The sequence below is a fragment of the Bicyclus anynana genome, chromosome 26 (genome assembly GCF_947172395.1).
Source record: "Bicyclus anynana chromosome 26, ilBicAnyn1.1, whole genome shotgun sequence".
NCBI classification, from domain to species: Eukaryota; Metazoa; Arthropoda; class Insecta; order Lepidoptera; family Nymphalidae; genus Bicyclus; species Bicyclus anynana.
Genome location: NC_069108.1, coordinates 8,998,837 through 9,011,859, shown reverse-complemented (window position 1 = coordinate 9,011,859; position 13,023 = coordinate 8,998,837). Strand labels below are relative to the sequence as shown.

Below are 13,023 nucleotides of genomic sequence, written 5' to 3'. Positions count from 1 at the left end.
TGATTGTGTGTTCTGTGGCGAATATTTAAACCACAGATATTACAAATTACTATATTATTAATCTGTGATTCTGTGATCCACAGATAATAAACCAAAAGTGGAAAAAAGGAAATAAACATGGTGGAATTTTGTGGATTATTAAAATAATATCGGTCATTTTATTTAATTAACCATATGATTTACTATTAAAAAGACTAAAATGTCTGGAACTAGTGGTGCGGGAGTGCCTAGTGGCGTGGTGCAGAACAGTGCGTTGTCTTTCGTTGCGCAGGCGCAGCCAACAAGCGAAGTGCCTCCATCAACAGCTGATCCAGGATCTGGTGGATCAGGAGAACCTAACACTGAAACAGGTCAGGCAAATAACATCTCTTTGTATTGGTCCTGGACTTGTGAGGTACGTTTGACGGCCTCGGTGGCGCAGTGGTTTGCGCGGTGGATTTACAAGACTGAGGTCCTGGGTTCGATCCCGGCTGTGGCGATCAGTGGCAAATTTACTAGTAAGCTGAGTAGGCTGGAGCCTAGGGCGGCAAATTTGGCCCTAAACATTTTGTCTTACAGAAATAAAGAATCAAAATATAAGTATAAGTACATAGTAAAATGAATATTGAAAATTTAACTAATATTCTAGTTCTGTATGTAGTTTACATTTTGTAAAATACAAAAATTTAGCATGACACTTTATCATCTGTACTAAACTGTTCTAACCTGAATTTCTCTTTCATAAAATGTCTTTATATGAAAAATGGAAGTAGGGTAGCGAATTTCAGAGCTCAGTAAGAGGCAAAATTGGCCCACATTTACAAGTTTGTAAATCTGCCACTGGAGGCAGGATAAAAAGTACAGTCTACTGCAACCTCATGGTAATATATTATTGCATTGTATTCTATAGGCTAGTGACTATTTTATTTTTTCCAGATCGTCTAATGCCAGCAGGCCTGAAGTCACTGTATGATGCTTGTGCTAAAGTATATCCAGCGCAGCCCAATCCGTTGCAAGTCACAACGAGATTAAAATATTGGTAAGAGTCTTAAATATGTATTAGTAATAGGTCAGATATCTTTATCTGTATCTGCAAATACAATCTGTACCGGCAAAGACGTACCGCCAAGCGATTTAGCATTCCAGTATGATGCCGTGTAGAAACCAAAAGGGGTGTGGATTTTCTTCCTCCTCCTAACAAGTTAGCCCGCTTCCATCTTAGACTGCATCATCACTTACCATCAGGTGAGATTGTAGTGAGGGCTAACTTGTAAAGAATAAAAAAAAAAATATTTTGAGGTATAATGTATGTAATATATGTATATACATTAAAATGTTCTGTGGTTAGTCTTCCTTAATAAATAAATAAATCAAACTCTAACGAGTTTGTTTCTAAGCCTCAACAGCTCAAAGGTAAGAGCAGTTGTACTTCCTTTAAAGCTATATGATGTTGTGCAGAAACTGAAAGGGGTGTGGACTAGACCTTGATTACAATCTCAGCTGATGGTAAATGATGATGCAATCTGAAATGGAAGCGGACTAACTTGTTAAGTGTAGGATGAATATCCATATCCCTTTCAGTTTCTATATAACAGTGTACTGGAACGCTAAATATCTTGGCGGTACATCTTTGCCTGTAGGGTGGTAACTAGCCACGGCCGAAGCCTCCCACCAGCCAGACCTGGACCAATTAAGAAAATCTCAATCGGCCCAGCTGGGGATCGAACCCAGGACCTCCGTTTTGTATCCACCGCGCATACCACTGCGCCACGGAGGACGTCGTCGTTTACGTAATCATTAACACTATGATACAACTTTTCTATAAGCTTTGTTGTCGTTATCAACCCGTATTCGGCTCACTGCTGAGCTCGAGTCTCCTCTCACAATGAGAGGGGTTAGGCCAGTAGTTCACCACACTGGCCCAATGCAGATTAGCAGACATGTGATATTAATTTCTAAAAACCGTTTGAGACATGTGATATTAATTTCTAAAAATGCACACAACTGAAAAGTGCATGCCCCGGACGGGATTTGAACGCCTCAATTCTATAAGCTTAAGTAAGCTTAAGTAATGACATTAGTAATGGTTTCAACTTTTAGGCTAGGCGGCCAGGACCCCCTGGACTACATCAGCATGTACTGGAACCCCGGGATACCTGAAGAGAACATACCATCACATTGGCATTATGTTAGGTATTATTATCTATACTAATATTATAAAGCTGAAGAGTTTGTTTGTTTGAACGCGCCAATCTCAGGAACTACTGGTTCGATTTGAAATATTCTTTGAGTGTTAGATAGTCCATTTATCGGGTAAGAATAAAGGCTATTTTACCCCCGTATTCCTACGGGAACAGGAACCACGCGGGTACAGCGCGGCGTCTACTAGGTATTATATATAGTCCTTATCCAAATATGCTTAGAATATCTTTGCATGATTGAATCAGAAATGAGGAGATCTACAGAAGAACTAAGGTCACTGACGTAGCTCAACCAGTTGCTAAGCCGAAGTTGACGTGGAAGTGGAAGATGGGCATTAAGGTGCTGGAATGGCACCCCACATTAAAAATGGGAGTGTAGATTGAGCACTCACCAGATTGACTGTCAAATGAGTCCCAAGGATTCGCTGGTTGCAGGCGGCTCAGGATTGTGATGTTTGGTGGACTCCATCAGTTGATGTAATGATGATATCTATGAAGTCACAAGTATTTAATTTTGAATGTATACTCCTGGCTCATCCGCAGCTTCGGGCTGTCTGACCTGCACGGCGACGGGCGCGTGCACCCCGCGCCGGCGCCCGGCGAGCGCTGCTCGGGCTACGGTCTGGAGCTCACGTTCCGCCTCGCCAGCGCCGCCCGGGAGCCGCCGCTGTGGCCCGCCGCGCTGTTGCAGCAGCTCGCGCGGTACATATTCACCACCGGTGAGTCCTACTTCTGGTATTTCGCACTTTCAGGCCTCGGCTAGTCAACAATATATCTACCTCTTTCTTTCTTTGCGATGGGAAAAAAGAGAGTGATATATTCTGCAACTATAGGTCGACAATATCTTTCTCTTGTCTCAAGATACGTTTGTAGCAACCAAGTCGCTCCCAGTGGGAGCCGTGAGCAGGGTTACACAAGAAGCAAACTGAACACCACAAAGCTGCAGTGCAGATATTGGCATAGAAAAGGCACAGACTACGAATGGAACACATGTAGAATCTTTTGCGGATGTGGACAAGAAAATGTGTGTCAACGTGGAGGTTCAATGACCATTGACTTAACGTAACTTGACTTTTCAAAGGTGTTTGAAAGAACTTAGCTTGAAATGAATGCACGTTGACTTCACAGGCAACAAGTTCTGCGCGGGAGACCACGTGTCGTGGCACGCGGCGCTGGACGGCTCCTCGTCGCGCGTGCGGCACCTGCTGGTGGCGGACGAGTCGCAGCTGCCGCCGGCCGACACTCCGCACGGCGCCGTCGCCTTCCTGCAGGTAACGGGGACCACTTGTCGCTGGCCGGCTCCTCGTCGCGCGTGCGGCACCTGCTGGTGGCGGACGAGTCGCAGCTGCCGCCGGCCGACACTCCGCACGGCGCCGTCGCCTTCCTGCAGGTAACGGGGACCACTTGTCGCTGGCCGGCTCCTCGTCGCGCGTGCGGCACCTGCTGGTGGCGGACGAGTCGCAGCTGCCGCCGGCCGACACTCCGCACGGCGCCGTCGCCTTCCTGCAGGTAACGGGGACCACTTGTCGCTGGCCGGCTCCTCGTCGCGCGTGCGGCACCTGCTGGTGGCGGACGAGTCGCAGCTGCCGCCGGCCGACACTCCGCACGGCGCCGTCGCCTTCCTGCAGGTAACGGGGACCACTTGTCGCTGGCCGGCTCCTCGTCGCGCGTGCGGCACCTGCTGGTGGCGGACGAGTCGCAGCTGCCGCCGGCCGACACTCCGCACGGCGCCGTCGCCTTCCTGCAGGTAACGGGGACCACTTGTCGCTGGCCGGCTCCTCGTCGCGCGTGCGGCACCTGCTGGTGGCGGACGAGTCGCAGCTGCCGCCGGCCGACACTCCGCACGGCGCCGTCGCCTTCCTGCAGGTAACGGGGACCACTTGTCGCTGGCCGGCTCCTCGTCGCGCGTGCGGCACCTGCTGGTGGCGGACGAGTCGCAGCTGCCGCCGGCCGACACTCCGCACGGCGCCGTCGCCTTCCTGCAGGTAACGGGGACCACTTGTCGCTGGCCGGCTCCTCGTCGCGCGTGCGGCACCTGCTGGTGGCGGACGAGTCGCAGCTGCCGCCGGCCGACACTCCGCACGGCGCCGTCGCCTTCCTGCAGGTAACGGGGACCACTTGTCGCTGGCCGGCTCCTCGTCGCGCGTGCGGCACCTGCTGGTGGCGGACGAGTCGCAGCTGCCGCCGGCCGACACTCCGCACGGCGCCGTCGCCTTCCTGCAGGTAACGGGGACCACTTGTCGCTGGCCGGCTCCTCGTCGCGCGTGCGGCACCTGCTGGTGGCGGACGAGTCGCAGCTGCCGCCGGCCGACACTCCGCACGGCGCCGTCGCCTTCCTGCAGGTAACGGGGACCACTTGTCGCTGGCCGGCTCCTCGTCGCGCGTGCGGCACCTGCTGGTGGCGGACGAGTCGCAGCTGCCGCCGGCCGACACTCCGCACGGCGCCGTCGCCTTCCTGCAGGTAACGGGGACCACTTGTCGCTGGCCGGCTCCTCGTCGCGCGTGCGGCACCTGCTGGTGGCGGACGAGTCGCAGCTGCCGCCGGCCGACACTCCGCACGGCGCCGTCGCCTTCCTGCAGGTAACGGGGACCACTTGTCGCTGGCCGGCTCCTCGTCGCGCGTGTGGCACCTGCTGGTGGCGGACGAGCCGCAGCTGCCAATAGATGTCCACTGCTGGACAGAGGCCTTCAGCATGGACCTAAGCACTACGGTCTCGGGTTGCCAGCATCCAGCGGCTTCCTGCAACCCGCTTGATATCCTCAGTCCACTGAGTGGGGGATCGACCAACTGCACTTTCCGGTGCGAGGTCGCCATTCCAGCGCCTTGAGACCCCAACGTCCATCTGCTCTTCGAACTATGTGGCCTGCCTATTGCCACTTCAGCTTCCCTTCACTTCGCTTTTCACGCTTGGCTCAGGCGAATTGTGACAATGAGTTTCTTTTTTATTCGCTACAAGTTAGCCCTTGACTACAATCTCACCTGATGTGATGATGCAGTATAATGGTAGCGGGCTAACTTGGTAGGAGTAGGGTGAAAATCCACACCCCTTTTCGGTTTATACACGATATCGTATCGGAACGCTAAATCGCTAATCGGTGCGTCTTTGCCAGTAGGGTAACTGGCAACGACTGAAGCCTTCCAGCCAGCCAGACCTGGACCATTTATGAAAATCTTAATCGGTGCAGTCGGGGATTGAACCCAGGACATGTCTTGTAAATACACTGCGCATACCACTGTCCTACAGAGGCTGTCATGACCGGCACGTGAGTCATGCCTTTTTATGCGTGCAACCGGTGTTAATGAATATGATTAAAAAAAATCTTTATCACATCATCATCATCATTATTATTAACAACCCATACTCAGCTCACTGTTGAAAACGAGTCTTCTCCCAGAATGAGAGGGGTAAGGCCAATAGTCCACCACGTTGGCCCAATGCGGATAGGCAGACTTCACACACAAGAATTAATAAAATTCTCTGGTATGCAGGTTTCCTCACGATGTTTTCCTTCACCATTTGAGACACGTGATATTTAATTTCTTCATCACATGCGTGTTGTAATGTGACAGATGGTGGGATGCACCAGCAGGGAGCTGCGGGCGGCGCAGCGCAGCTCTGGCTTCGAGGTGCTCAAAGCATTGAGTGATGACCCGAGGTGAGCATGTATGAAATTCTAACTAGTCGCGTATAAATCATGATTAAATTCAAACTTGTAGTGTATAAATTATGATAAATATCAAACTTGTAGTAAATAAATCATGATGAATATCAAACTTGTAGTAAATAAATCATGATGAATATCAAACTTGTAGTAAATAAATCATGATGAATATAGAACTTCTAGTAAATAAATCATGATGAATATCAAACTTGTAGTAAATAAATCATGATGAATATCAAACTTGTAGTAAATAAATCATGATGAATATCAAACTTGTAGTAAATAAATCATGATGAATATCAAACTTGTAGTAAATAAATCATGATGAATATCAAACTTGTAGTAAATAAATAATGATGAATATCAAACTTGTAGCAAAAAAATTATGATGAATATCAAAGTTGTAGTAAATAAATCATGATGAATATCAAACTTGTAGTAAATAAATCATGATGAATATCAAACTTGTAGTAAATAAATCATGATGAATATCAAACTCGTAGTAAATAAATCATGATGAATATCAAACTTGTAGTAAATAAATCATGATGAATATCAAACTTGTAGTAAATAAATCATGATGAATATCAAACTCGTAGTAAATAAATCATGATGAATATCAAACTTGTAGTAAATAAATCATGATGAATATCAAACTCGTAGTAAATAAATCATGATGAATATCAAACTTGTAGTAAATAAATCATGATGAATATCAAACTTGTAGTAAATAAATCATGATGAAATTTGAACTAATAGTAGTTGTGTATTCAATCAACTTTTATTAATGCTTATTGGTACTTTTAAACCTAATATAGTTAAAAACAAAAAAATACTTAAAAGTAAAAGGTTAAACGAAAAGGTTAAAAGGTTTAACTTGCATGTTAATTAGTTTAACATCTGTATCTGTGTAATATTCTGCCTTACATTGCATGTTCCCTGCTGCCTTGGACGTGTGGCGCGCGCGGTACGCGCATTGACTACGAATCAGTCGGCTCAGTGCTGCGCACACTGCGCGCCCCTTTGTGTTCGTACCAAAAACCGACAAATCTCGGATCGAACCGCGCACGAGTTGTAACGCTCGGAGCGTGCGCGACCCAGGCGCAGTTCGTGCGCGCGAGGCGTCCAAACCACGAGCATTCGTGATACATTGCAGCAATGTGGACGTGAAATTCTTGCATTGCATGTTGCATTGCACCAATCTGTACCCACCTTTAGGTTGCAACTAATTTCCAAACACCCTGTATATTTGACACAGATGCGGCGGGCGCTGGCTGGTGACCCGCGCGGAGCGGCGCGCCTCAGTGCGGGTGAGCGCTGCCGCACGGCGCGCCGCGCACCTCGCCGGCGTCTCCGCCAGAGTGCGCTGGCAGAGGCACACGGTGAGCTCACACGAACTATACAGGGTGTGTCGTAATCTCATCATCATCATATCAGCCGATGGAGTCCACTGCAGGACATAGGCTTTTTGTAGGGACTTCCAAACATCACGATACTGCAGCCAGCGAATCCCTGCGACTCGCTTGATGTCGTCAGTCCACCTGGTGGGGGGTCGGCCAACACTGCGCTTACTAGTGCGGGGTCGCCATTCCAGCACTTTGTTGGTTGGACAACCATGGACGTTGGGGTCCCAAAGTGCTGGAATGCCCGTAATCTAAATATATAAAACTCAAAGGTGACTGACTGACATAGTGATCTATCAACGCACAGACCAAACCACCGGACGGATCGGGCTGGCATTTGGCATGCAGGTAGATGTTATGACGTAGGCATCCGCTAAGAGAAGATTTTGATCAATTCTACCCCCAAGGGGATAAAATAGGGGTTGAAAGTATGTATGAAACTTTGACAATTTTGCAGCGATTTGGCTGAAAATAGATTTTACTCTAGATTTACACATACTTTTCATCCCGGAAAAATCGATATTTTTCGCGTGATTTGTGAAAAATTTAATTCCACGCGGACGAAGTCGCGGGCGTCAGCTACTTAATGGATAATACGCAAATAGTTAATATCTAACCGTCTAAAACTGATTTGATTTGTTTAGAAATAATCCCTAGGGTGACCAAATTATATATTTTTTTCGGATTTTTGTATTTATTAACTTACCAGCAAAATCTCTATAACCTGCTTAAAGACCTTGACCTCTCTAGAAGTGCAGCTAGTTCTATATTAGAACGAGTATCCAAAGCTGCTCTAGTAGGATCTTACCAAATTTGGCGGCAGGGAGAACAACACGAGCAGAGAAAGAGTGTTGATCGATCGTCAAGGAATTCCTTAACCCTACGTCCCGTGGTTACAAGTCCGGGACTCTGCTCGGAGCACCACGCGATGGACCCGGCACCCGCACGATGAATCCATGGAATGCTAAGATATTCGTCTCTCTCAGGGTGAGGAGCAACAGAGCAGCGCGCTGTCTCCGAGCGTGGAGCGCCAAATCAAGGAGACTCTGCAGCGCGGCCTGAGCAGCATGAGCGACCGCGGCACAGAAGGTACCACAGATAACCCGGCCTAAGAGCGTAGCAAGTGCGCCACAGATAACCACCAATCAAATTTAATAATAACCTTACCTTATCAGCCGATAGACGTCCACTGCTGGACATAGGTCTCCAAGCACAACGATCTCGAGTCGCCAGCATCCAGCGGCTCCCTGCAACCCGCTTGATATCCTCGGTCCACCTAGTGGGGGGTCGACCAACACTGCGCTTTCCGGTGCGGGGTCGCCATTCCAGCACCTTGGGACCCCAACGTCCATCGGCTCTTCGAACTATGTGGCCTGCCCATTGCCACTTCAGCCTCGCGACTCGCTGAGCTATGTCAGTGACTTTGGTTCGTCTGCGGATCTCCTCATTCCTGATTCGATGACGCAGAGAAACTCCAAGCATAGCTCGCTCCATCGCCCGCTGAGTGACTTTAAGCCTTCCCTTCCTATAAGGCCCATAGTTAGCGACCAAGTCTCCGATCCGTAGGTCATCACTGGCAACAAGCACTGAGGAATTTCGGACGAAAAGATGTCGCGGAGTTTCCCGAACTTAAATCATGTATATACGAAATTAATATTGTTTATATTAAATCAATTTAATATAAACAATATTAATTTCGTATATACATGATATTAATATTAATTAGTAAAATTTGCTGTCGGCAGGTCACAACATGTCAACGGACAGTTTCGAGATGTCGAGCATCGAGCGTGCGCTGCCGCAGCTGCCCGAGATGATGCAGGTGATTGTTGATGTCATCATCATCACCATCATTATCATTTTCATATTCATCACCAATAGCGTCATCGCCACTGTCATCAATATTATCAACATTATCATCATCGCCATTGTTACCAATATCATAATCGCCACTGTCATCAATATCATCGTCATCATTATCATCATCGCCACTGTCATCAATAACATTATCATTATCGTCATTGTCATCATTATCATCATCGCCTTTGTCATTAATACTGTCTACGTCATCATTATTATCATCGCCTTAGTCATTAATACTATCTACGTCATCATTATCATCATCGCCTTTGTCATTAATACTGTCTACGTCATCATTATTATCATCGCCTTAGTCATTAATACTATCTACGTCATCATTATCATCATCGCCTTTGTCATTAATACTGTCTACGTCATCATTATTATCATCGCCTTTGTCATTAATACTATCTACGTCATCATTATCATCATCGCCTTTGTCATTAATATCATCATCGCCACTGTCATCATCATCGTCATCATTATCATCATCGCCACTGTCATCATTATCATCATCGCCATTGTCATCAATATCATCATCGCCACTGTCATCAATATCATCATCGCCATTGTCATCAATATCATCATCGCCACTGTCATCAATATCATCATCATCTTCGTCTCCACTACCATTATACTCACCAACATTTCATCAATTGATCATCGTCGCCATCCTCATTAACATTATCATTAAATCTAAATGTATTGTTCATTATCGGCCATAACAAATGGAGCTTAGAAACAAAAAGTCAAGTCTCTTTTTTAATTATTTAAAAAAATTCAATCACTCCCCCCAGGGTTCTTGGAGTGGAGACAGAGACGTAGAATACCTGGACGGCGTGCATCTCATGCTGAACGCGGAGGGAGCCAGTCTGTTACCACTTGCCATCGAGTGAGTTTCTTTTCTATATTATTCCTAATTCAAATTCATGTGAAAGTAAGTCTTAGCCTTAGACCAAACATTTGTTTATTCATCTGCAAACGAAACTATCTCGTGATTTTTCTTTCATCAAAGTGAGCAAGGTCATTAATGTAAATGAGAAATGAAAATGGCCCTAACATAAATCCTTGAGGGACTCCTTTTGTTGACAGTGCTGGTCAACAGTTTTCCACTCATGTATACTTTCAAAATTACATTTTCTAAATGAGAAATTAGTAAGCTTAGAGCTTTATTCTTCACTTCTAAGATTTATTCTTCTTCTTATTCTTAATTCGTGGTGCAGTGGTATGCGCGGTGGATTTACAAGACGGAGGTCCTGGGTTCGATCCCCGGCTGGGCCGATTAAGGTTTTCTTAATTGGTCCAGGTCTGGCTGGTGGGAGGCTTCAGCCGTGGTTAGTTACCACCGTACCAACAAAGACGTACCGCCAAGCGATTTAGTGTTCCGGTACGATGTCGTGTAGAAACCTAAAGGAGTGTGGATTTCATCCTACTCCTCAAAAGTTAGCCTGCTTCCGTCTTAGATTGCATCATCACTTACCATCAGGTGAGATTGTAATCAAGGGCTAACTTGTAGAGAATAAAAAAAAATCTGAGAGGAATCTCGCGCTCAACAGTGAGCTGAATATGAGTTGTTAATAATGATGATTAATTGTCGTCCCAGCGGGCGCGTGCTACAAGATCGTCACTTCACGTGGCGGCAGGGAGCGCGCGCGGTCACCATCCTCCCGCCGAGCGTGGCCGGAGCCCTGGTCTGCGCGCGCCAGCCCTACGCCTGCAGCGGAGACTGGTTACAGGTGACCTTCATTGTCATGTGTAAAGGACGTGTCCCAATTTGGTATGGAAGCTGGGTCCTTATTCCGAGTGTCAACTGAGCAGAACAAATTATTATTATCTTAAAAGAACTTAGGGCTTAAAACCCAAATAAAAAAAATTTTGGAACCCGCATTTTTTTTTATTAATTAAATAAAATGTATATTTTTTAATGAGCGACAACATTAATTGAGAATTTTTATCATAGCAACATGTTTGTAATTTACACCCTGACAGATTGTCAGTTATCTTCGAGTAGTAGCGTTCGTCTAAGGCGTTTTAAAAAACAATTTAAGGATTTTTTGGTTTAATGCTTCTCTGTCTACGATTTAATGTTTCTCTTTACCTTGTGTCTTATTGACATTTGACAATATTACATTATTTTCTCAACAGCAATGTGTATCTTCTACCCGTAAAAAATACTATCGACCTGCTTATAAATTATAAATAATAAATGCCCATTTTGGGACATATCCTTTGTATTAATGAGAACTTTCCACCTAAATGGTTGTGATTGTCATTAGGGATCTGGTGATAAAGACCAAGGTCAATTAAGGGAACTCCTTAACGGTTTACAGTAGCTACCCTGTGTTTGGGCTTGATTAATTTGTATTGATAAGAACTTTCCACCTAGATGGGTTGTGATTGTCATTAAGGGTCTGTAAAGACTAAGGTCAATTAAGGGAACTCCTTAACGGTTTACAGTAGCTACCTTGTGTTTGGGCTTGATTCATTTGTATTGATGAGAACTTTCCACCTAGATGGGTTGTGACTGTCAGTAGAGGTCTGATGATAAAGACCAAGGTCAATTAAGGGAACTCTTTAACGGTTTACAGTAGTTTGTGTTTGGGCTTGATTAATTTGTATTGATAACAACTTTCCACCTATATGGGTTGTGATTGTCATTAGGGGTCTGGTGATAAAGACTAAGGTCAATTAAGGGAACTCCTTAACGGTACCTTGTGTTTGGGCTTGATTAATTTGTATTGATGAGAACTTTTCACCTAAATGGGTTATGACTGTCATTAGTGGTCTGATGATAAAAGTCGAAGGACAGATAATGGACCTAGTGCTATGGCTTAGCACCGCCTTCAAACTGACCAGCAGGTAGGTAGATCATAGTATGATGTTATTTTTCGCCATTTAGTTTAGACGGTACGTTTTATGCTTTTGAAGTCGGTTGATTTTTTTTAAATAAAGTATTATTACAAACATTAATCGACGAGTTTTCTTGAGGTATAGTTAAAAAAAAGCATTGAATTTGAATATTATCAATTCCAGATCCTAATATCACCCGACCTAGCGAAGGAAATGTCGCAGCAGCTCTCCGTGCTCTCCCGGCTGGCGGAGAGCGACTCAGAGAGTGACGGAGAGACGGAGAAGTCTCCGCGCCCCCGCCCGCCCCTCGTGTTCTCGTGGCCCGCGCACCGACTCACTCTCTCCGTGCTACATGACACTGAGATATTGTACTGATGAAACATCCAAATATTATAATGGACTAAGAGAAATTATTGTACAATTTAAATTTTAACAAGTTGTAAATAAAAGTTAGTTACTCAATAATTGTTGTTTAATTAAATAAATAAAAAAGGCTATTTGTTTGGTGGTAAGCCTAGGCTGTGGCTAGCGTAGCATCATAATCACCATCATTATTATCATCATCACGTTCACCATCATTATCATCATAATCACCATAATCATTATCATCATCATCATAATCATTATCATCATCATCACCATAATCATCATCAACACCATCATTATCATTATAATTGTCATCACCATCATTATTATTATAATTGTCATCACCATCATCATCATCACCATAATAATTATCATCTACATCACTATAATAATTATTATCACCGTCATCATACATCATCATCATCATCATCACCATCATAATCATCATCATAATCAGGCGATGGACGTCCACTGCTGGCCTCTTGCATGAACTTTCAATCACAAAAGTCTCGAGTCGCCATCATCCAGCGTCTCGATTTTAGATAGGAATCGAGAAATGCACAGCATATAAAAACGGTTGGGTTTTAATTTTATTTATTTATTTTTATTTATTTAGATTTATTCACTTATTTAGATTTTAACGAAATCCTTGTATTATTTTAATTTTAATGGCACGGGGTACAAGAGTGGACCTGAAATGG

The 13,023-nt window shown here is 45.2% G+C and overlaps 1 protein-coding gene across 1 annotated transcript; it reads left to right on the top strand.

Annotated features, from left to right (window-relative positions):
- Positions 1–74: 74 nt before the first annotated feature.
- Positions 75–12,421, top strand: LOC112054424 (suppressor of fused homolog). The gene is made up of 12 exons (XM_024094208.2): positions 75–350; positions 916–1,018; positions 2,080–2,172; positions 2,724–2,899; positions 3,309–3,451; positions 5,752–5,837; positions 7,102–7,225; positions 8,233–8,335; positions 8,992–9,068; positions 9,904–9,998; positions 10,710–10,842; positions 12,140–12,421. The coding sequence occupies exons 1-12, from the start codon at positions 200–202 to the stop codon at positions 12,329–12,331; spliced, it is 1,476 nt and encodes a 491-aa protein (XP_023949976.2). The 5' UTR covers positions 75–199; the 3' UTR covers positions 12,332–12,421.
- Positions 12,422–13,023: the final 602 nt, after the last annotated feature.

Excerpts from the sequence above, each read along its gene's own strand:
- LOC112054424 (XM_024094208.2), top strand. The coding sequence starts at position 200 with ATGTCTGGAACTAGTGGTGCGGGAGTGCCTAGTGGCGTGGTGCAGAAC. Across the intron at positions 2,173-2,723 it reads TCACATTGGCATTATGTTAG|CTTCGGGCTGTCTGACCTGC; the intron begins GTATTATTATCT and ends GCTCATCCGCAG. Across the intron at positions 5,838-7,101 it reads GCATTGAGTGATGACCCGAG|ATGCGGCGGGCGCTGGCTGG; the intron begins GTGAGCATGTAT and ends TATTTGACACAG.